The sequence below is a fragment of the Frankliniella occidentalis genome, unplaced genomic scaffold (genome assembly GCF_000697945.3).
Source record: "Frankliniella occidentalis isolate FOCC.00 unplaced genomic scaffold, Focc_3.1 Scaffold65, whole genome shotgun sequence".
NCBI classification, from domain to species: Eukaryota; Metazoa; Arthropoda; class Insecta; order Thysanoptera; family Thripidae; genus Frankliniella; species Frankliniella occidentalis.
Genome location: NW_026267195.1, coordinates 598,430 through 618,120, shown reverse-complemented (window position 1 = coordinate 618,120; position 19,691 = coordinate 598,430). Strand labels below are relative to the sequence as shown.

General features: G+C 41.2%; 1 protein-coding gene across 8 annotated transcripts; it reads left to right on the top strand.

Moving 5' to 3' along the window:
* The first annotated feature begins 2,557 nt into the window (after positions 1 to 2,557).
* LOC113208777 (cholesterol transporter ABCA5) lies at positions 2,558 to 16,752 on the top strand. 8 transcript variants are annotated; one of them, XM_052268219.1, is made up of 33 exons: positions 2,558 to 2,899; positions 4,896 to 5,026; positions 5,110 to 5,292; positions 5,409 to 5,608; positions 5,692 to 5,899; positions 5,991 to 6,084; positions 6,198 to 6,363; positions 6,453 to 6,639; positions 6,721 to 6,864; positions 6,966 to 7,116; positions 7,394 to 7,467; positions 7,643 to 7,814; positions 7,900 to 8,041; positions 8,131 to 8,245; positions 8,320 to 8,469; positions 8,549 to 8,638; positions 8,942 to 9,081; positions 9,355 to 9,583; positions 9,669 to 9,861; positions 10,264 to 10,347; positions 11,054 to 11,155; positions 11,638 to 11,868; positions 11,946 to 12,240; positions 12,317 to 12,509; positions 12,584 to 12,908; positions 12,989 to 13,260; positions 13,339 to 13,488; positions 13,594 to 13,803; positions 13,895 to 14,055; positions 14,161 to 14,368; positions 14,480 to 14,571; positions 14,689 to 14,930; positions 15,013 to 16,752. In XM_052268219.1, exons 2-33 carry the CDS (start codon positions 4,940 to 4,942, stop codon positions 15,111 to 15,113), a joined length of 5,391 nt encoding a protein of 1,796 aa, XP_052124179.1. In that variant the 5' UTR covers positions 2,558 to 2,899; positions 4,896 to 4,939; the 3' UTR covers positions 15,114 to 16,752. The 8 variants fall into 8 exon arrangements, with proteins under 8 accessions (XP_052124179.1, XP_052124178.1, XP_026281726.1 ...); XM_052268218.1 differs by having other exon boundaries at positions 2,558 to 2,909; XM_026425941.2 differs by lacking the exon at positions 2,558 to 2,899 and adding an exon at positions 3,167 to 3,236.
* Positions 16,753 to 19,691: the final 2,939 nt, after the last annotated feature.

Sequence of the window (19,691 nt, the reverse complement as noted above, 5' to 3'; positions counted from 1 at the left end):
GGACATCTTGCAAACAAAGAAAAGCAAGCGGAAGATTACTTTATCTCTGCGAAAAACTAAACATTTTTCTTTCTCTCGCTGTTTGCTTCCCTAGGATCCGAACCTGCTGCTGCCGTCCTCCATAATACACCAGCCCTCCGGGATGGTGCAGCCTAACAGCCCTCTCACGCTACGCACCCAGAAATTTACATCTTTTCATGAATGAAAATGGTCTTTAAATGCTGATCACAAAAGTGGAAATTATGTTGAGGCCGTTTAACTTCGGAGAAGTCTCGGTGTCGGCAGATCCGCGTGATCTATAATGACGTGTTTTGCCCCTTTTCACAAGGGTCTAACTTTAATGAAGGTCAAAGTCGTGAAAGAAAAGTGTCCTTTATTCAAATACTTTTATCTTGTTTCAATGATTTGATTTTCTGGGTGCGCTTTGCTTGCGCGGTATGTACACACACGGTACGGAGCGCTGCAGTGAATAAAGATTATGCCTTGTACCAAGTATTTTTATTTCCACCGCGTCGGTCCGAGGCGCGCTCATCGATTTATTTTCATATCCCGAGCCAAAGCTGCTGGAGAGAGAATGCGCGCCGACGCCGCCTCTTCTCCGCCATCGTATGCCCCCCCTCCCCTGCCATCTCGCAGAGACGTGGGGAAATCTCGGATGAGCGTTGCATACCTGTACCAGCCGGCAGCATGCTCCCTTCCTATTCTCCACCCCTTCCCACTAGCGCCACTCCCCCACTAGCGCCCCCCTCCCTCCTAGCGCGAACGTCACCCTTCCTGTTCATTCTCCTCCACTCGCATAGAATGCTTGGCGTGACGGGGCGGGGCGGGGCGTGGCGGGGCGTGGCGGAGCGTGGTGGGGCCCCGAGAACAGATGAGGACGCTATCGAGAGCCCGCTCACACAATGGGCTGGGCCCGCGTGCCGCCGCTAAAGCTGAAAAAGCCTTCACTCTGCTGAAATAAAAACCGCACTGCCGAAGCACCCGCTGCTGGCGCTCCTGCTGCTGCTGTTGCTGGTGGTGGTTTTCCTCCTGCCGGAGTGTCTGGCGGGAGGATGGGGGGGGGAGATGCGCCGTAGAGTCAAAGAGTCAAAGCCACGCGCGCGGTGACGGGGAAATGAAGGCAGGCGAATAGCAAACAGCATCCAGTCCATGCCCCCCCCCCCTCTTCTTTCTCTCCCCTCTTCTCCCGTCACTTTCGGTTGCAGTGTCGCTCTGCCCGGGGCCCGGGCTGCTCCTCGCGCCATTCGGCCATTTGATGCAGGCGGGCATAGTTGGGCGGGGCGAGGCGAGGCGTGGCGGGTGAGGGGTGAGGCGGGTCTGGGCGTGCCTCTCACTCACCTGGACACATGGCTGTTCGGCCGTCCTTGGGTGCACTGCCAAAAGAACCCCCAGACAGAAGATGAGGGGGGCGGGGGCGCGAAGGGCGAAGGACAACCGTTCCCTTCTCGTGCGCCTGCTGACCTACATACCTACTGCGGTCCCTGCGAATTACAATTATTTTTAAATGATGAATTGCACGCAGAAGCTATAGTCATAAAGGACAAAAGCATAAGAGACAGGCAGGGAGTTAACCTTCAGCAATTTTTTCGAAACATTTTCTTTGCTGTTCCTGCCCTGACCTTCCGTATGAGCGCGCGACCGGGCGAGGAGAGGGGGGAAGGGTTGGATGGTCTCTGGGTCGTGTGAGTGGCGGTGATCATGTTTCGTGTTACTTTTTGCACTTTGTGCGGTCCCTGGCCGGGGGAGGGGTGGCGCCGCCCGCGGCAGCCAGCCGGCCATTGTCATCAGTGTCCAGCCCGGCGACGCGACTGCCCCTCACTGTCACCCACAAAGTACCCGCTTCTCCTCGTTTGAAACTTTCATCGACTACACTTCCGCATTACTTTATTATTGATTGTCTGGGCGGGGCGCACGCCACATTCCATTGACCCCCGCGCTGGCTGCCGGCCTGGCTGCGCTGGCGGAGGGTGCGAGGCGAGGGGGAAGGAGGAGGGCGCGAGGCGCGCGGCGCTTTACCCCGTGACCAAGTTGGGACTTTGGCCTCCCGCTGGAGTCCGCTGCGGGGGAGCGGGGGCCGCCCCCACCCTGCCCGGGGCCCGGGGGGACACCCCCATCCCCGTCCCGAGCGCGACTGGCCGCGGGAGCGCCAACCCTTCCATGCGGCCAGGGCGCGGCGGCGCGAGGGGCGCGCGGTGTGTTGGGGAGCGCGGCTCCACCTCCACCTCGCGCCCCGCCCCCGCGCCCCCGGAGCAGGCGGAGCGGGCGCATGCGCGGGCGCGGCTCCGGGCTGCGAGGGCGCCGAGCCGAGCGCTGGCAGCGTGTCGATCCCTCGCCCTCGCGGACCACCAGGGCGCTCACCACGGGCCTCACCAGGAGGCCCACCGCCCCACCAAGCCCACCCCACCCACCAGGCCGGCCGGGGCGCGGGCGCGGGTGGACGAGGGGCGCGGGGCATCGGGGGCGTCGCGGCGGTGGGGGCGTGGCAGGGGGTGGCGGGCGCGCGGGCCGGGGGGCGGGGACGGGCGGCGTGGCGCGGTGAGTCGCGGGCTCGCCAGTCGAGTGCTGCTGCCGCTGCCTGCTCGGCGCTGCGGTGCGACGGTACAGGGCCCAGGCTGGCCCCTCCACTAAATCGTTCGCTCCGAGCCGCCGCGCGGACCCGACCCGCCTCCCGCTCGCCCGCGCGCGCACGGCCCGCACCGCGGCCCACACCGGCACACCGCATCACGCCCGTGCCGCGCCCCGAGCCCGCCTCCGCCTCTCTCGCCCGGTGGCCGACCTGACGCACGGTCCGCGACATGTCCGCCGAGTCCCGGTCGCACCGTGCCGCCGTCGCCGCGCTTAGCCACCCGCAGTGACCCGCGGCCCGGACACACTGGATGGCTGCAGACCCGCCTGTGAAGTGAGTCCATGTGAGTCCCCGCCGTGCAGGCCGTGCAGCCCGCCGCTAACCCCGCCGCCAGCCCGCGCCTGTCAGCCGCCGTGCAGACCTCAAGACGTGACCGCGTTGCCGTGATTCGCAACCTCCCCGCCCACCCGCCCGGCGCCCCCGCCCGGCCCCCCGCGGGCCCACCCCGCTCCGCCACGCGCCGCCCCGCCGGTGCGCTGCCCGGTGCGCCCCGCGGCCCCCGCGGCCCCGCCATTCTGGGCACTGCCCCGCGCCCCGGCCAGTGCAGCTCGGCGCAGCGATGCGCTGCGGGTGCCGCCTCCCCGCTTCCGCGTGAAATGCATGGACATGGGTGCGAACGTCATCTCATTTTCTTTTAACCACAATTCGCGAGAAACGTAGCTCGTATTTTTTTCTTGGATAACTGCCAAATTTTCAAGGCCTACCCAAAATCTATGCGAAATTTATGTGTGCTGTGCCCTCGTGTGTGTGACTGCCTGTGTGTGCGTGTGTGTATGTGGGGGTGAGAGGGTGAGAGGCCATGAGAGCATTGGCACACATTTTGTGCATTGCAAAAAGAAGTCGCCTGGAAAAATCGATAGTGATGCAGGGGTCTGCCCTTTGGAGAGGACGCGGCGCCCTTCGCGTTTCTCGCTGTTTGTTAGTGGGAGTAGCCCTTCGTGTGCGGAGTGTGTAGGCCTCCGTTACCGAGCGATGAGCGCGATGAGTCCGCACGGTGCCTGCCGCACCTGCCGAGCCGCACCGGGCCGCAACCGAGCCCAGCCGAGACGCGTCCGCGGGGCCTTTGGGCCGAGCCGAGCCGAGCCCCGAGTGGGGTAGCGGGAGGACGAGGGGCGTGTGCAGTGGGGCTCGCAGAGAGCGGCTGCGTCTCAAATGGGCACCCGCCTCCCTTCCGCTGTGTTCATTTTCGGAGGGAGGGACAGGAAAGGCGCTTCCCGGACACAGCCGCTGCTCTCCGCGCCCCAGCGCATGTCCGTCGTCTGCTGCGCCTGCGCCCAAGCTTACCACCTACCGCGATCTTTTTTTCGTGCAAAAATAGAGCGACACCCGCCCCCTTTTCCATGAAAACGGTAGAAAATAATCTGCATAAATATGACTCATAGTTTTCTTCAATTAAAACGATCTTTGGAGTTTCCTTATGATGGATTAGATTCTGCAGAAGGAGTTTTGTGTTGTCCAGACTAGGCACAGCCTTGTTAATTTCGGCGCTTTAGTTCTTGGATTGTCTTTGTCTTTTGCTTTGCGCTTTTGGTATTTTTATCAACTTTCCTGCTTTTAGGGCGGAAATTCTGTAAAATTTGATGGCAATGACGATATTTCAGTTTGTCTACTGACAAATTTCAATTGAAGATGTCGATTTTCTCGTGGGAATAGAGCAAAATCCCCTTGCTGAGGTAAAGGTTTGAGTAGCTCGCACTCTTGTCTGCTATGTGTATCTGTCAAAGTTTGCAAGCTCCTTCTCAGAAGACAACATGAAATGGACGCGATTCAAATGAAAACACGGCCGCACAACTGTAATGTGAATTTTTCTATTTCGTGGCCCTCTTTTGCTTGTAATTTCAAGTACTTGCAGCTATTTCCGCTGTTCCCCACTATTTGGGCCGTGGCCGTCCTAACCTTGTGCGCTGTTATTGGTGCAGGGCCCATCCCAACCGGAATATCGAGAAAAGGAAGGAGAGGAGGCAAAAATTAAAGTGAAATTTGTGATCATATTCATATTATTCAAGTTGTAATTATTACTTTGCGCAATTTTTAAAATGCTGCCTCCAATTCTCTCAGCTTTAAAATAAAAATAAGATTAAATTAAAACCTCAAAGCTGTATGAAAGCCAAACAATAATTTGAAGTGGAAAAAATCTTTCAATTGTTTTAATAACTCCTTGGGATTTTGAAATAATTTTTGTCTGTGGAATATTGGTGTTGCTTGTTTCGTGTTCTTTTCCATTTCTTAATTGCTTTTTTTAATATTATGTATGCTCTATTTGTTACAGCAAGGAAGAGGAGTGTTTGTGTTTCCATTCCAAAACAAGATTCAATGGATGGAACATGCTGTTCCCAGACAAAGGCCCTGTTGGTCAGGAATTTCCTGATCAAAATCAGGGCCAGAAGAACATTTCTCATAGTGAGCATTAAACCATTGAATCTTTGTTGGATCTTGTAAACTTGTGGGTAACTAATTTTTTTGTACAAAATTTTGTTTTATAGGAACTATTCACTCCACTCATATACCTTGTGGTTCCTGTAATCATCTTTGTGTATATCAACATGTACGAGCTACCCCCAATACTTCCACACCCTGGTATATTAGAGAGTTTTCGAATCTTTGATAGATTCTTGTTAATACGTAATCACACAATAGCTGTTGCTCCTAACACCTCTGAGACGCAAGTAAGTTAGTTATTCTATCTAATTCTCTTAATATACTTTTGCTACTTTTTCCATCAGTCTGATTTCCAGGCCCTCAACTTCAGATGTATTAAAAAATGATCGGTTTCTTTCTATAGGAATTCCTGAAGGCTGTGAATAATATGTACATGAAAGTACAGACTGAGCAAGATGGTGCTGAAGGCAAGCCTCAAACTCCTATCAATTTTTTGATGTTCAACAACAATGAAGAACTCTCAGACTCCTATTGGAAAGAACCTCAGTCTTTTCAGTTAGGATTGGTGTTTGAGGATGATCAACCAATAAGTAGCAATCTTAAGCAAGTTTCAAAATTTTATTGAGCCATTGTATGATGTAACAAACTCGTTTGTCAATTTTTTAACTATGTTGTTTCTTCCTAAGGTATGAAATACGAGGTAACCCACAATTCTCAGTGACTCCACCCACAACTGACATGTTTTCGGATTCAGACTCATGTCTTGGTCAAGGGCCTATAAAACGTCAATGGAGTGGAATATTTCCAGACCCAGGAGAAACATGTCCAGCGCAGCAATACTATCTGTCAGGATTTCTACCACTTCAAACTCTGGTTGATTTTACCAAAATAACGGTAATATAATTAAAATCTAATTGAACATGATCTGATATGTGCATTCCAGTCTTATTTTTCCTCTTTACTTATTGCAATTGTGTTTTATTAGCTGGATTCTGGGGTTAGTGACTTATCAATTCCTGGAATTATGCTCGAACTGTTACCTAGAAGTGTAAGAGAAACAAAATTAACACCGTTGGAAGGTAAGTAACATCAACCAATCTAATTTTATACAGTTTTGTTCCTTTTTTCTTAAAAAAAAAAAAATTCCAAGCTGTATATGCGCTTATAACATATTATTTCATTCAATTTTCAGAGGCTGCAACTTTAAAGGATTTAATTCTTTTGATCCTTGTCCCTGTATTAATGGTGATGGCGATGTCACAGTACACCACCTATCTCATAGTCCTCATAGTTAATGAAAAAGAAAACCACTCGTTAGCAGCTATGAAAACTATGGGAGTGAAAGATTCTGCCTACTGGTTAGTTATCACAATACTGTACATAGTATGAGGTTCTCTGTCTTCCATCTGTTCATATCTTTGCTCATAATACATATTCGTTTTTTCAGGTTTGCATGGTTTGTCATATACACTGTGCTGGTAGCAGCTCTGGCACTGGTTGTTGTACTTCTACTGTATCTTTCTGATATCCTCCCACGATCCAGTTACACCCTTCTTTTTCTGAATGTAACTGCCTATGGTTGCAGCTCCATAATGATAACCTTTGTGTTAAGCACATTTTTCAACAATGCGAGGGTATGTTATCATCTTTTACAAAAAAGGAATTGGTTATTGTTTTCTAACTATCATTATAATCAACTTCATTTTACTTTGTAGACTGCTGGGTTGTTGGCATCATTTGTAACAACACTGTTAAGTCTTGTGTTCTTATTGGAAACTGGACTGGATGTACACTCCACTGCTGGCAAATGTATTTTAGGACTTCTGAGTCCTTTAGCCTTTGCTAAGGTGCTGTATTTGGTGAGTTTTAGACATTTAATTGGTAAAAACCCTGTTGTCTTGTTTCATGCAAGATGTTGTGTTGACCACTCACTTTGCTTTGTGCTTTTACCAATTTTCAGGCAATAGCTATGGAGATGAATGGTGTTGGCCTAACATGGGTAACTATGTGGGAAGGTCCACAGCCAACACCTGGAGTTTACTTTCTTCTGCAGTTTGTAGATATTCTACTGTATGGACTACTCGCCTATTACTTGGACAATGTTCTTCCAAGTAAGTTTTCCTTTTTCGTTGTGTTTTCTTTACCAGGGCTCTTTATGGTCTTAGCAGCAATGGATTTGAGCATATCATATACTTAAACACTCATGATACTGAGTTTTGAGTGATGCTTCAAATATGTTGTATGTGGGGAATCTTGTAATCTGTTCAGATTTCAAGATTTCTTTAAATCCTTACCTCTTCCCTGTCTGCAAATGACTGCTGTTTCTATAACAATTGACAATTGACTAACATGGAGTGTCCCTTTCTTCCTCTCTCCTGTTGCTAACAGATGAACATTCTATAAGGAGGTCTCCTCTGTTCTTCCTGAATCCCATGTTTTGGTGTAATAAGAAATCTGTTCGGGTGAGTTCAATTTTTCTTCTACTAGATACAATTGTAACATTAGGCTTGACATTAATACACATACAGTTACTAACTATTTTCTTTTAAATTAAAATCAAGACTGAATCCAAAAAATTTACCTCACATATCTTTAGTTCTTCAGGCTATTACATAATTTCAAATCTCTATCTTCCAGGCTACTGCAACAGCAAATGGTGAACCTTTCACATATCTCACCACTGAAGAAACGGAAAGTGGGGATATTGAACCTGTTCCACCTGAACTTAAAGGTCGCGAAGCTATCAGAATAGAAGATCTCCACAAGACCTTTAATACATGCTTTAAACCTGGAGTAAAAGCTGTCAATGGTAATTGATTTTGTTGTAAGCCTGAGAAGAGTTTCTGTGAAATACATCCACGGGAAAAGTAATTGTTTTCTTCTATTTTCTACAGGTATAAATTTGACTATTTATGAGGGTCAAATCACAGCAATTTTAGGTCACAATGGAGCAGGAAAAACTACACTATTTAACATTCTTCTTGGATGCACTGCACCTACATCTGGTACAGCATACATTTATGGATACGATATTAGGTAAATTGCTAGCATCGCTGGTTATATAATTGTAAACCGTACTCATTTTGCCTTGATGTGTAATACTTTGTTTGTCATTGTTATCATAGGAATGCCAATGATATGCAAGTAGTCCGTCGTATGACTGGTGTCTGTCCTCAGTTTGATATTCTTTTTAAAACACTAACAGCCAGAGAGCATTTGCACTTTTACGGCACTGTTCGGGTAAGTATCTTTGTCGGATGATGTGTAGGTTTGATAATTTGCTGTTCATTACTTTTTTTGCTGTATACTTACAGGGCATACCAGCATCAAAGTTGGATTACGAAATTGAGCACACACTTGCAGATTTAGATCTGCTGGAGAAGGCTGACTTTGTTTCTGCTAACTTGAGTGGTGGCCAAAAACGAAAGTTATGCATTGGAATTGCCATCATTGGAGACCCGAAGGTAAATTCAATTATTAAATTGACCTTATCTCATTTTTGACCCTCTTTCTAGTGTTAGTAACTAAGGAACTGTTTTCTAGATCATTGTACTCGATGAACCTTCAGCCGGTGTGGATCCCATCTCCAGGAGACATATATGGTCTGTGCTTCAAAGCAGAAAAGCTGGAAAGGTATGTACGCAACCATACATAACACGTTTCTAGTTCACTCTTTAGGTTTGTTCTCCCTTAATCAAAGATGAGCATAAAGTAAAACCAAGGTTGTTGTGTTTAACTCCTAATGATGTCTGAAATCCTCATTCCCAATTCCAATTTACTGTTCCAATCAACTTGTTTTTGAAAGTGTTCCACCTACAACATCCTGAAAACGCCATCTGGCGGTGCAACACCTCTGGGTTTCAGTGTATGATTTTCATGTCCTGTGCTAATTGTGCTAAAACTGTTTTTAATTCAGTGCAATTTTTTTTTTTGTAGGTCATACTGCTTACAACTCACTTCATGGATGAAGCTGACATTCTTGCTGAAAGAAAGGCTGTCATATCAAAGGGACGCATAAGATGTTGTGGTTCATCTCTTTTTCTAAAAAATAAATTTGGGATTGGTTACCATCTTACGTAAGTATATATACAAGATCCTTAAATCCATACACTTCTATACTTTGTACATACTTAATTCTGCAGTGTAACTTCTTAGACTGCCTGTAAACTTCATACAATGTCCTACACTTCCTCTTTCCCACCCCTACCCAACTCCTTTTAGTAAGTCAACTGATAAAAATTGTTCATACTCTTCCCAGGAATGCTATCCTTTTTTTGTGTCTTTTTATTCTCCACATACATCAGTGTGTACAAAAATTGTTTAATTATTATCTCATTTAACATCTGCAGGTTAGTTCTCCAATCTGATGCTCATGAAGTTGCAATAGCGCAGCTTGTTCAGAGATATGTGCACAGGGCAGAGCGAGCTAGACGTCATGGTAGAGAGCTATCTTTTATTTTACCTCACAATGCAGTCAACAGTTTCCCAGATTTGTTTGCGGCCATAGAGCGTGAAGTCAACACAAAACGTGGCCTTGGGGTTACAAGTTATGGGGTAGCTATGACTACACTGGAAGAGGTTTGTAATTGTGTCATTTCAGTGTTTGTTTTCATTCTTGAGATATTTATGTACACTGTTCATCCATAATTTTATCATGAACCAGGTTTTTTTGCATCTTGAGAGAGATGAAGATGAAGCAGAGACCAACACTGTCATGGAGAATCTATCTAGAAGTATGTTGAGAAATAGAGCCATGAGTCGGTCCCTTTCTATACCATCAAAAAGTACCTCATATCATAGTCTCCAAAATGAAGCTGCTGCTAGTACAGTTACCACAGATTCTGAAATAAACACAGGTATGTTTTTTTTCCCTGCAGGCTTACACACATCTGAAAGAGCATGCTGTAATGATATTTAACCTAATAATGTGAATCTATCCTCCCTGCTTTAGCACAGTAGTTATGCACTGATAGTAGTTTATGTAAATTCGATAAGTGCTATCAAAATGTCATGTCTTGAAGACTTGAAATATTAAGATCCTTACCAACCTGTTCCCTCTTTATTAAGTCGTCTCCCTTTTTTCTCTCATTTCTTTTTTCTTTCAAGATATAAATACAGCACCTTACTGCATGGCATTACTTTGTAAGCCCTGTTGTAGTACTATATAGCTCAATGTCACTCTTGAAGCATCTTGTGTCACTTTCTGGTGCTTTGAGTTGTATCATTTTTAAACTTACAGTCTGCAATCTTAATTTCAGCTGCATTTGATGCTTCAAAGCCTAATGGTGAGGTCACAAACTTATCTCAAGCATCTGCCTATCTCCCTCTCAGCAGCTGTGAAGGTGAGCAAATGCTGCTTTTGTAGTCCTTGTGTAGACTAGCTGTTTTCAATCTTTGTCTACAATTTTTCTTTTCTATCTATCCTCTGCTTTTTACGATTATTATTTTGGGAGTCCTACCAAAGATGCCTATCACATATCTTTTTGTTTCTTGTGTTTTGAAAATTGTTTTTTGAGGACATTAATTTGATTGTCCAATATTGTTTATATGCTTGTAGCAATCTTTGGTGTCACTTTGCTACTTTTACCACCAGCTTTGTAAGCACACTTTTTCTAAATTCAATGACAATGTATAAGACAGTTTAAAAAGTCAGATTTATTAATAGATATGCTATTTACACAATTTATTTCTGTAGGCTTATTTTTATAATAAGCTTTGTTGTAGTATAGCTGTCCTTCCAATAACACTTTAACTAGGTACCCCATGTTTTCATATGTTATGTACAGTCATGTAAATCACTGTAGAGCGGCAATAAGTGGGTTGGGTTGTTCACCCTTAGTAATTATTTTATATACATACTTGAAAAGAAAAATTTGCTCTGCCTTGTTTTATGCTTGAACCTTTTCCAAATTCTATTGTTAGCTAGGAATGTAATTTACAAAAACCTTATGCATTTACGTATTTAAGTAAAGAATTCTGTATCGTGATCTAGTTTGCCTAGAGGATGATCTCATATACATCCTTTACTTTTTTTATACTATGTTATAGGCCCACCACCTGTGAAATCAAAAAAATCTTTAGAAAAGACTTCCAGCGAACCTGCTCCTACAACTCCTGACAATCGTAAACATGCAGGATTTTTTGTTGAAGGTTAGTCTTTGCCTCTTCTTCTACTATCCAGTTTAGATAGACGTCAACGTCAGAAATATTGACTTTTGAGAAAATGTTCACAGAAACAATCTGTCTTTGTTATGATGCTGTGGGCTTACTTGGTGGTGGTGGTGATGGTGGTGGTTGTGTTGGTTGTGGTGGTGGTGGTGGTGGTGGTGGTGGTTTGCACTGTCCTTACCCTTCATCCTTTCCTTGGCTTATTTTTTTAATTTAATTTTTTAACATTTTTGCCACCTTTAATGGCTCAAGCTTTTATTTGTGATATTGTTTTCTAAAGCTAAAATCAAATAAACATGAATGTAATCTGGTATTAATAAAAATCAAGATCAATTTTTTTTCTTAATTGAAATAGAATCAGTAATACATAATTTTTTTCAATGCAGATTTTGCTCAGATTTATGTATTGAATTGTGTTTGTATATGCTTGAATTTCTGCAACACATTCTATTGTTACTTTACAGATGGAACTCTATCCCCAACTGAACATCCCCTTCGTCTGCCTATTGAAGTGTGTCCAAACAATACTCAAAAGCTGTTTGCCATGGTCAAACTACGGTTTTGGTGTTTAATTCGAGACACATACAAACTTGTTAACCTTGTAGCAGTACCTGTTCTCTTATCTATGCTGCTGCTCTATCGTTCTGCTGGACACAATCGTCCTCCAGAAATGCCTTCCCTTCGTTTGGACGGAGGTGAGAAATATTAATTCTATCCTTAAATCAATGTTGCTTGCCCCTGTCTCTAAATTTTTTCTTATCTTACATTTCAGGCACTTACACTAGCATGAAAGTAGCACTAATTGCCTCAGATTTTGCCGGGAGAGAATCTCCTCAAACAGATCTGTTGCTAGGTGGACTTAATGAGGCACAAGCTACTGGTGTAGATGTATACACAGGGAATGCATCTCAGGTTAACCTTACTTCCCCACACCTTTTGAGGCTCAAAATGGCGTTGGGTGATGAACAAGAAAATCCTGGGGCAATACAAGTCTCTGCTGCATATAATGATACTGCTCAACATTCCTTACCCATTGTCATGAACCTCATCACCAATTCTATTTATCGGTAAAATTATTTCAAGTAACATCTAATATTTATATCTCTCAAATATGTTTCCTCTACTAATCCACTTTGATTACAGTATGGTAATGGCAAACAAAAGGGGAAGAGATATTGCAAGGAATACCCAACCAATCATAACAAAGTCCCATCCTTTTGATCGTCAAAATACAAGCAGCACTGTGCTTTCTTATGCCCTGACGGCCTTTAGTGTTGGCTTTACGTTCATCATGGTGGCTGCAACAGCTGGTGTCGACATGGTGTATGATAGAGAGGTAAATATTAGTATTGTTTATAAATTCTCTTTTGTATTTAAATATCTTTTCTAAATTTTAACTCTCTGTTCCAGATCCGAGCCAAAACTCAGATGCGAGTGAATGGACTGTCATTTCCAATTTACTTCATCTCATTTTTTATTGTCATGTTCGTTGTGCTACTTATTGTTTTCATTTTATTGGTTTTGGTGGCATACCTGTGTGGAGTAGCCTGGCTTGATACTCTTCCTGCTGTTACCATATTTGGTATTCTTATGTCCCTCTTCTGTCCCTGTGCTATTATTCTTGCAACAACACTCTCCTACTGTTTCCATAAGACTGAGTCAGCTGCTTCTATTTTACCCGGAGTCATGCTGTTCCCAGGAATCATTCCGTACTTTACAATTGTTTTTGTCAAATGTAAGCATTTTCAATTTTAGCGTATTTTGAAGTGAAATTTTAACAAGCCTTTACTTATAAAACTCTTGTTTCTTTTACAGCTCATAAAGTGAAGGAGGTCCTCCACATTATTAACTCACTGCTTAATCCCTTTTACTTGCCATTTGGAGCAGTTTGGCAAATGATTGACCGTTACCTCATTTGTATGGAAAGTACTCGATGCCGTAGGGAGGGCAATCCATTCAGTAATTACAACACTAAAGATATTGGAGTAATTATTGCTGGCAGCATTATTACTTTAGTTGTATGGTCATTCATTCTTTTTGTTGTGGATCTTAAAAGCACTGGAGCATCTCTCAGAGATAGATTTAGGGTGAGTGCCTCCAAATTTCATTGTCATTTAGTTTCTCTTGAGATATTGAAAACAAATCTCTTTTTTTTTTCTATTTAGGGTGTGCGAGGATCTGTGGGGGCATGTGACGGTGGTGAAAGCCTTGACTGTGGTGAACTCTGTGGTGATGATGATGTGAGAGCAGAGAGATCAAAAGTTTCTCGATTGATGGTTGACCCTCCTGATCAACCACCAGTTGTGATAGTTCAGGTCAGTAATTTCCTTACTATGGCTAAATACAGATATCTTGGAAAACAAAACTAAAATCCTCTTGAATTTTGAAACCTATAATCTATCTTTGATGTTTACTTATAGAATCTTCGAAAAGAATATGACAAAGATCGTGTGCAAAGCAAATGCTGTGATTGCTGTGTAGTGAAAGGAAAGACGCACAAATTGGCCTTAAAAGAACTATCCCTTGCCATTGACACTGGAGAAGTTTTTGGTCTTCTTGGCCACAATGGTGCTGGTAAAACAACAACAATGAAAATAATCATTGCTGAGGAAGCAGCTTCGAGAGGAAGGGTAACATTTTCATTTTCCTGGAATTATAAAATATGTACATAACTATTGTATGTGATTTAGATAAATATAGTGTATTCTCCATTTGCTTCAGGTCCAAATTGCTGGCTATGACATTGCAACAAACATGAATGAAGCATTTCAAAAATTAGGTTACTGCCCTCAGCATGATGCTCAATGGAAAAAGATTAGCTGCAGGGAACACTTGGAGCTGTATGCTGCTATAAGAGGTGTTCCATCAAAAGACATTCCTAGGTAAATTTTTTAATTTGCCAAATTGGCAAAAAAGACATTTTGCGTCTGAAAATAGATCTGTTATCTATATTTGTTTATTGCATTAAATCATTTTTTTTTTTTCAGATTGAGTGATGCCTTTTTAGCTGGTCTTCAAATGAAAGAACATGCGAACAAACCAGCTGCTGCCTGTTCTGGTGGAACTCGAAGAAAATTGAGCTTTGCCATGTCCATGGTCGGTAATCCTGCTGTGGTATTAATGGACGAGCCATCTACAGGCATGGACCCACGTTCCAAGCGATTCCTCTGGGATACAATTTTGGCCAGTTTTCAGGTATTTCAAGTAGTTTCCTTCTCTGGGTTGAAATTCTTGAAAAGATTTTTATATTTCTGTTCGTAAACTATGTCTACTCCATTGAATTTCAAATAATTTTTTACATTACAGGGCACTCGAGGAGCAATTCTTACAACTCATGCCATGGAAGAGGCAGATGCCCTGTGCTCCCGAGTTGGTATCATGGTTAAAGGAGAATTGAAGTGAGTATTTATTTTATTATCTTAACTTTTTAATTTTGCTTTTCAAATACTGGTTTGTTTGTCACAAGTTAAAATAACCCCTCAAACTAGGTAACAATTTTCTTGTCTTAATTTCAGATGTATTGGACCAACACAACATTTAAAAAATTTGTATGGAGCAGGGTACACACTAGAGATGAAATTAAAAGATTTGTCTTCAATTAAAACTGTCTCTGAGAGACATGAGGGCGTTCTTGCATACGTTACAAATTTGTTTAAGGATTCAAAAATTGTGGAATCATTTTCTGATAGACTTGTGTTTGAAATTCCTCAGAAAGATGTTTCATCTGTTGCACAGTGTTTTAGGAATCTTGAAAAAGGTACATAGAATATTCTGGTTAATTTGTCTACCTCATGACATTCTAATAGCTAATTAACCATCTTGCCACCCTTTTGTTACAGCCAAGCGTGACTTGAATATTATAGAATATAGCTTCAGTCAAACTACTCTGGAGCAAGTCTTCCTAAAATTTTCCCATGATGATGGAGATGAAGATGACTGATAAGATAAGAACTGTTTTGGGCCATAACAAAACTCTCTTATACTTATTTTTGTGGTGCAGTTGACATAGGGAACAGGCATACTATTCACGATTAGTTAGGTCAATTTTGATACAAGATATCATGTAAATTGATTTTGCATTTCAATATTTCCTCTCTCTCTCTCTCTCTTGGTAACCAGATCCATCATTTTAACATTGGTGTTCAAGAATGCAGTCTCTTTTACAAGTGAACAGACAATAGTGTCATACTTGCTTATCAGGACATTAGAAGTTTCTAATATCATTAATGTAGCTGGAAAATAGGGAGTTGTGGTGAAAAATAACTGTCATAGAGTAAGTGTTATGAAGACATTCTTACCATACCATGTGGGAGAGCAATTGGAACCTCAGTTGTGTCTGTCATTTGACATGTTGATATCTTTTCTTCCTCTTAGAGTTATTATTGCTATAGAAATGCTCATATATTTTAAGTACTCATTAACTGGATTAATATTGAGATTTTTCTTACTTCAACATTTTTTACAACTACTATTCTGTGTAGTTTTGTATCTGTGCTGTGTTACTCAACTACGTTGGGCAATGTGAGCTAACTTCCGGGCTTTTCTGCAGTTTATTGTTGATTAATTAATGTGATGCTGGGAGTGGCTCTGTAACATTCTAATATTTTGACTCTCAGGTTTCATATAAATAAAATTGTTTATATTAGTGGTCATTTTTTATTCGTCTGTAGCAATATTGTAATTTAGGAAATAGAAGTAGGTTGATGTGATTTGAATGAATTTTCTGAGATGTGGTGGTTCTTCTTAAGAAATTGCTGGAAATTTGATGCTCCACTCATGTTTTGTTATTTAAATGTACTTGGAATGTGCAAGTAAGTAAATTAATAACTTTCCTTAGACAGGAATACTGAAATGTATAAATGACGGCTATGCTGTAAGTTTAAGTGAACTGTTTAATTTCCTTAATAGTAGCTGTTTTCAAAACAGAAACAGAGAAAAAAAAAAACACTTTTCGCACTGTGGAGGGTTTTTTCTTCTTTTATTTTTGACATTGAACAGAATACTTTTCAAGTGATACCAGGTGATACACCTCCTTGTTTCTTTATTTTGAAATGTAGCTTATAATGATGGTAAATGCAGTCATAAATGTTTTGCCAACTTTTACTTTTCGGTACAATCAAGCTACTAGTTTTGTGTCAAAATAAGTTGCTGTGCTTGCTATAATTACAACTTGACTAGACTAGCTCCCTGGTGAGTCCTGTCAACTTTTTGATTTAACAATCTAGTCATGCTGCTTTCCCAATTACAGTAACAATTTTGTTTTTCTCAGATGAGTTGTCAGGTAGCAGAGGTTAGTAATTCACTATCATCTTCATAATGAAGAGTAAATTGAGTATTGAATAAGTTTTCTGTACAAAAGAGGAAACATTGTACAAACTGTCTCTGCTTGTGCAGGGATATTTGTACATTTTTTTGTGATATGTGATTCTCATATGTGACATACCTTTCTAGTCATTGTAGTCATTGTCATCATTTACCATTAGTCATCATCATTTTAACTTAGATTTGTACCAATGTGTATTATGTAAATTTTGCTGAGTCAAGTGTTTGTGTATATGAATTATATCTTGTTATTTTAATTGTGGTTGTTGCCATCTTTTCCTTTTTCTTTAGTCTAAGGTATTTCTTGTGCTTGTATGATTCCGTTCCGGTTTAGCTTCACTGCTGCTTACAGAAGACGGAAATGTGAGGTTGCTTTTAGTCTACTTCTTACTAATGCCTTTTTTTAGACAATACTCCAATAACTGAACTATCATACCGCAAATCAGAGGTTTTCCATCATTTTTTTTTTTTTTCGTTTTTTTTTATAAGATTGAAAGGGCTTTGTCATATCAACCAACTGCTCTCACTCTTCTTTCAAGGCTGTTCTTTGAGGTTTTTTTTTTCTTTTTCTGTATTTTGCTATGCTTCTGTTCTAATTTTATTCTTAAAAGCAAGGTAACATCGCGTAAACTTCTTTTTGTTGTTAGTATCAGTCTATCAGTCTACTGCACTAAGTATTAGTGCATTCACACTACCTTGGCTCGTCTTTCCTGTTGAGCTAGCTCTAATAGTTACATGTTGTTGTTTTTTTAAAATTTGTTTCAACATTGTTTAAATGCAAATCATATGGAATGATACCAGGTCATGAAAACTTCCCAAATTCACCATGAACTCAGTTTAGAACTGTCACTGTCAGTGCACACGTGAGTACTGGAGATTATAAACCCTTTGTATTGAATTGGTAACTGTGATTTTCATCACGGCTGATGTTGCATCATGTTTTTCAGTTCCATATTCATTCCTTATTTTAGTTTGAGCTTTTGTGTTTGGAAGGTAAAATAGTATATCATGAGTCAATCATGAGCAATGTGACGTATATGACCATGTGATTTTTATGATGTATAGTACCATCATGATGTACTTTCAATTTATTTTTTATGCACATTTGGTGTTGTATTATTTTGAAATTCCAAGTCAATTGATAAAGCTGTGCTACTTTAAGAGCACTTTGGCTCTTGTGAAGTTTATGGCAGTTGTATTAGTATTCCGCTGCCTTCTGATCTGATAATATTTAAATACTCCAGTCTCATTGTGAAACTTAGTTTGCTTCTGACTATTGCTAGCTGTTTTAATCATGACTACAAGGAACTACTTTTCTCTCAAACATAAAAATATGCTCAATGTCTTGACAGTTTTAGTCACATTTCTCATGATTTAAACAAAAACCGCCAAGAGCTTGAAAGAAGTCTGTATTTTATTGCTTAATTAACCAAATTCGAGTTCACATATATATATCTATCTATATATTTCAGGCTTAAAACATACTTGTGAGCAGGGTAACAGCTACTATGCATGCTTTCTTTTCAGTAGTATTGAGCGTAGTTTTGTAAAAAAAAAAAAAAAGAAGTCCTGCCATGCACCAATTGCTCTTAAGCTTCTAATTTTGTGGATATAGAATTTAAGAACATGGTTTCTTTCCCAATTTTCTTTCAGTCGTTTTAGCTGTGATAATCTAATTTTACGAACATCTCCAAATTGCCACAGAATACATTAACTATTAAAGCACATCACTCATAGTGTCATATCGACTGTTATGGCCTTAAATGAAAAGTGAAATGGAAAAGGCAAGTTTTTGTAAACATCAGTATCATTTTCAAGATACTTTGACTTTGAGTTACAAGCACTGAACTGCCTTACTTATTTGCTTTCATTGAGGGCTGAAGGTGACTTGCCGTAACTTAAATGACTGAACTTGCCTGTTCTTGAAGGAAAAAACAAACATGTCAGGGTAGATTTATATAAAATACTGAGAGACACATTGGTGATTCTTTGTATTTCTGAGCTCAATACAATTGAAAGGGAAAAGTTACATTAGTAAGACTACTTAAAGTGCAATTGCATTTTTCATTTTTTCATTTGACCTGTGTTGTTTGATTTGTGGTAAAACAGAAAACCATTAGAACAAAAGCATCATCTAAGATTGGATATCTACTTGGTCTTATCAGTAAGAGGATTTTGTAACATTCTATACAGACATGTAGAGATTTACGTGTAACACTCGCACTATATACTTGGATGATGTCAAAAAGAATGCACTTGACCTACAAATGTGTGATCTTAGATTATAAGACTTTGTACCTTAATTAATGTCTCTTGAGGCTTGATTATAATCATATGCTAAATTGGTGTGTCTCATGATGTTTCATGTGGAAAAGATAATTTAGTCTTCATATCTCTAATGATGCCAAGTCTGCAAGATGTTTCAAAACCTCTTATCAGATTTATGCTTTTGTGTACTCCTCTTTTGACATGGTCAAAAATTTGAAAAAAAATATACACATAATTTTAAAAAATTGTCATAAAGAGGGCAATGTGCAGACAACTGTGCGACTTTTCTTTTTTTTTAAATATGGAGGCCAAGTGCTTTGATATACGTATGACAATGTTTATAGCTTTAGGTGATTCCAATTTGTTAAGGTGGCTCATGTTATCAGACATTTGTTAGGTTTTGTAAAAACTTAAGACAGAACACAAAATGCAATTTTTATATATCGATTTATTCATGATCGTATCCATTATCAGGTATTTGTATGAAAGCAATTGGGATATCGTTTTTTAGTCATTACATGCCTTATAGCCATTGAAATTAAATTATAATTAAGAGACAAAGCATTACGGTTTTTCATCTAAACATTCAACTTTGGGAGACGTTAGTTACAACTCAATACATGAATCCTTATGAAGTGAGTTCCAGCAGGACTGGATTTTCTTAGTCTCCAGTAACTTTAGTAAGGAAATTAGTAGTAGCACTCATTTTGTAAGTTTGCCATTAATACAAGAAACAAACAGACTGTTTGATCCTGTCTTTTATGTTGTTTTCTTAAAAAAAGAAAAATGTTTAGAAAGAATAAACAATTTGCTTAAAACTATTGTGACTCATTTCAGCTTCCTACAAATAGAAATCTGTGGCAGAAAAGTAACCAGAGGCCAGTCCCAGTCTGCCTCTTAATATCTACCACTATCACCTTTCCTCGAT

Bases quoted from the DNA above. Each gene is read 5' to 3' on its own strand.
- LOC113208777 (XM_026425940.2), top strand. From the start codon at position 4,383: ATGGACGCGATTCAAATGAAAACACGGCCGCACAACT. The intron at 5,027-5,109 runs GTGAGCATTAAA...TTTGTTTTATAG, and splicing joins CCAGAAGAACATTTCTCATA to GAACTATTCACTCCACTCAT. The intron at 8,042-8,130 runs GTAAATTGCTAG...TTGTTATCATAG, and splicing joins ATTTATGGATACGATATTAG to GAATGCCAATGATATGCAAG.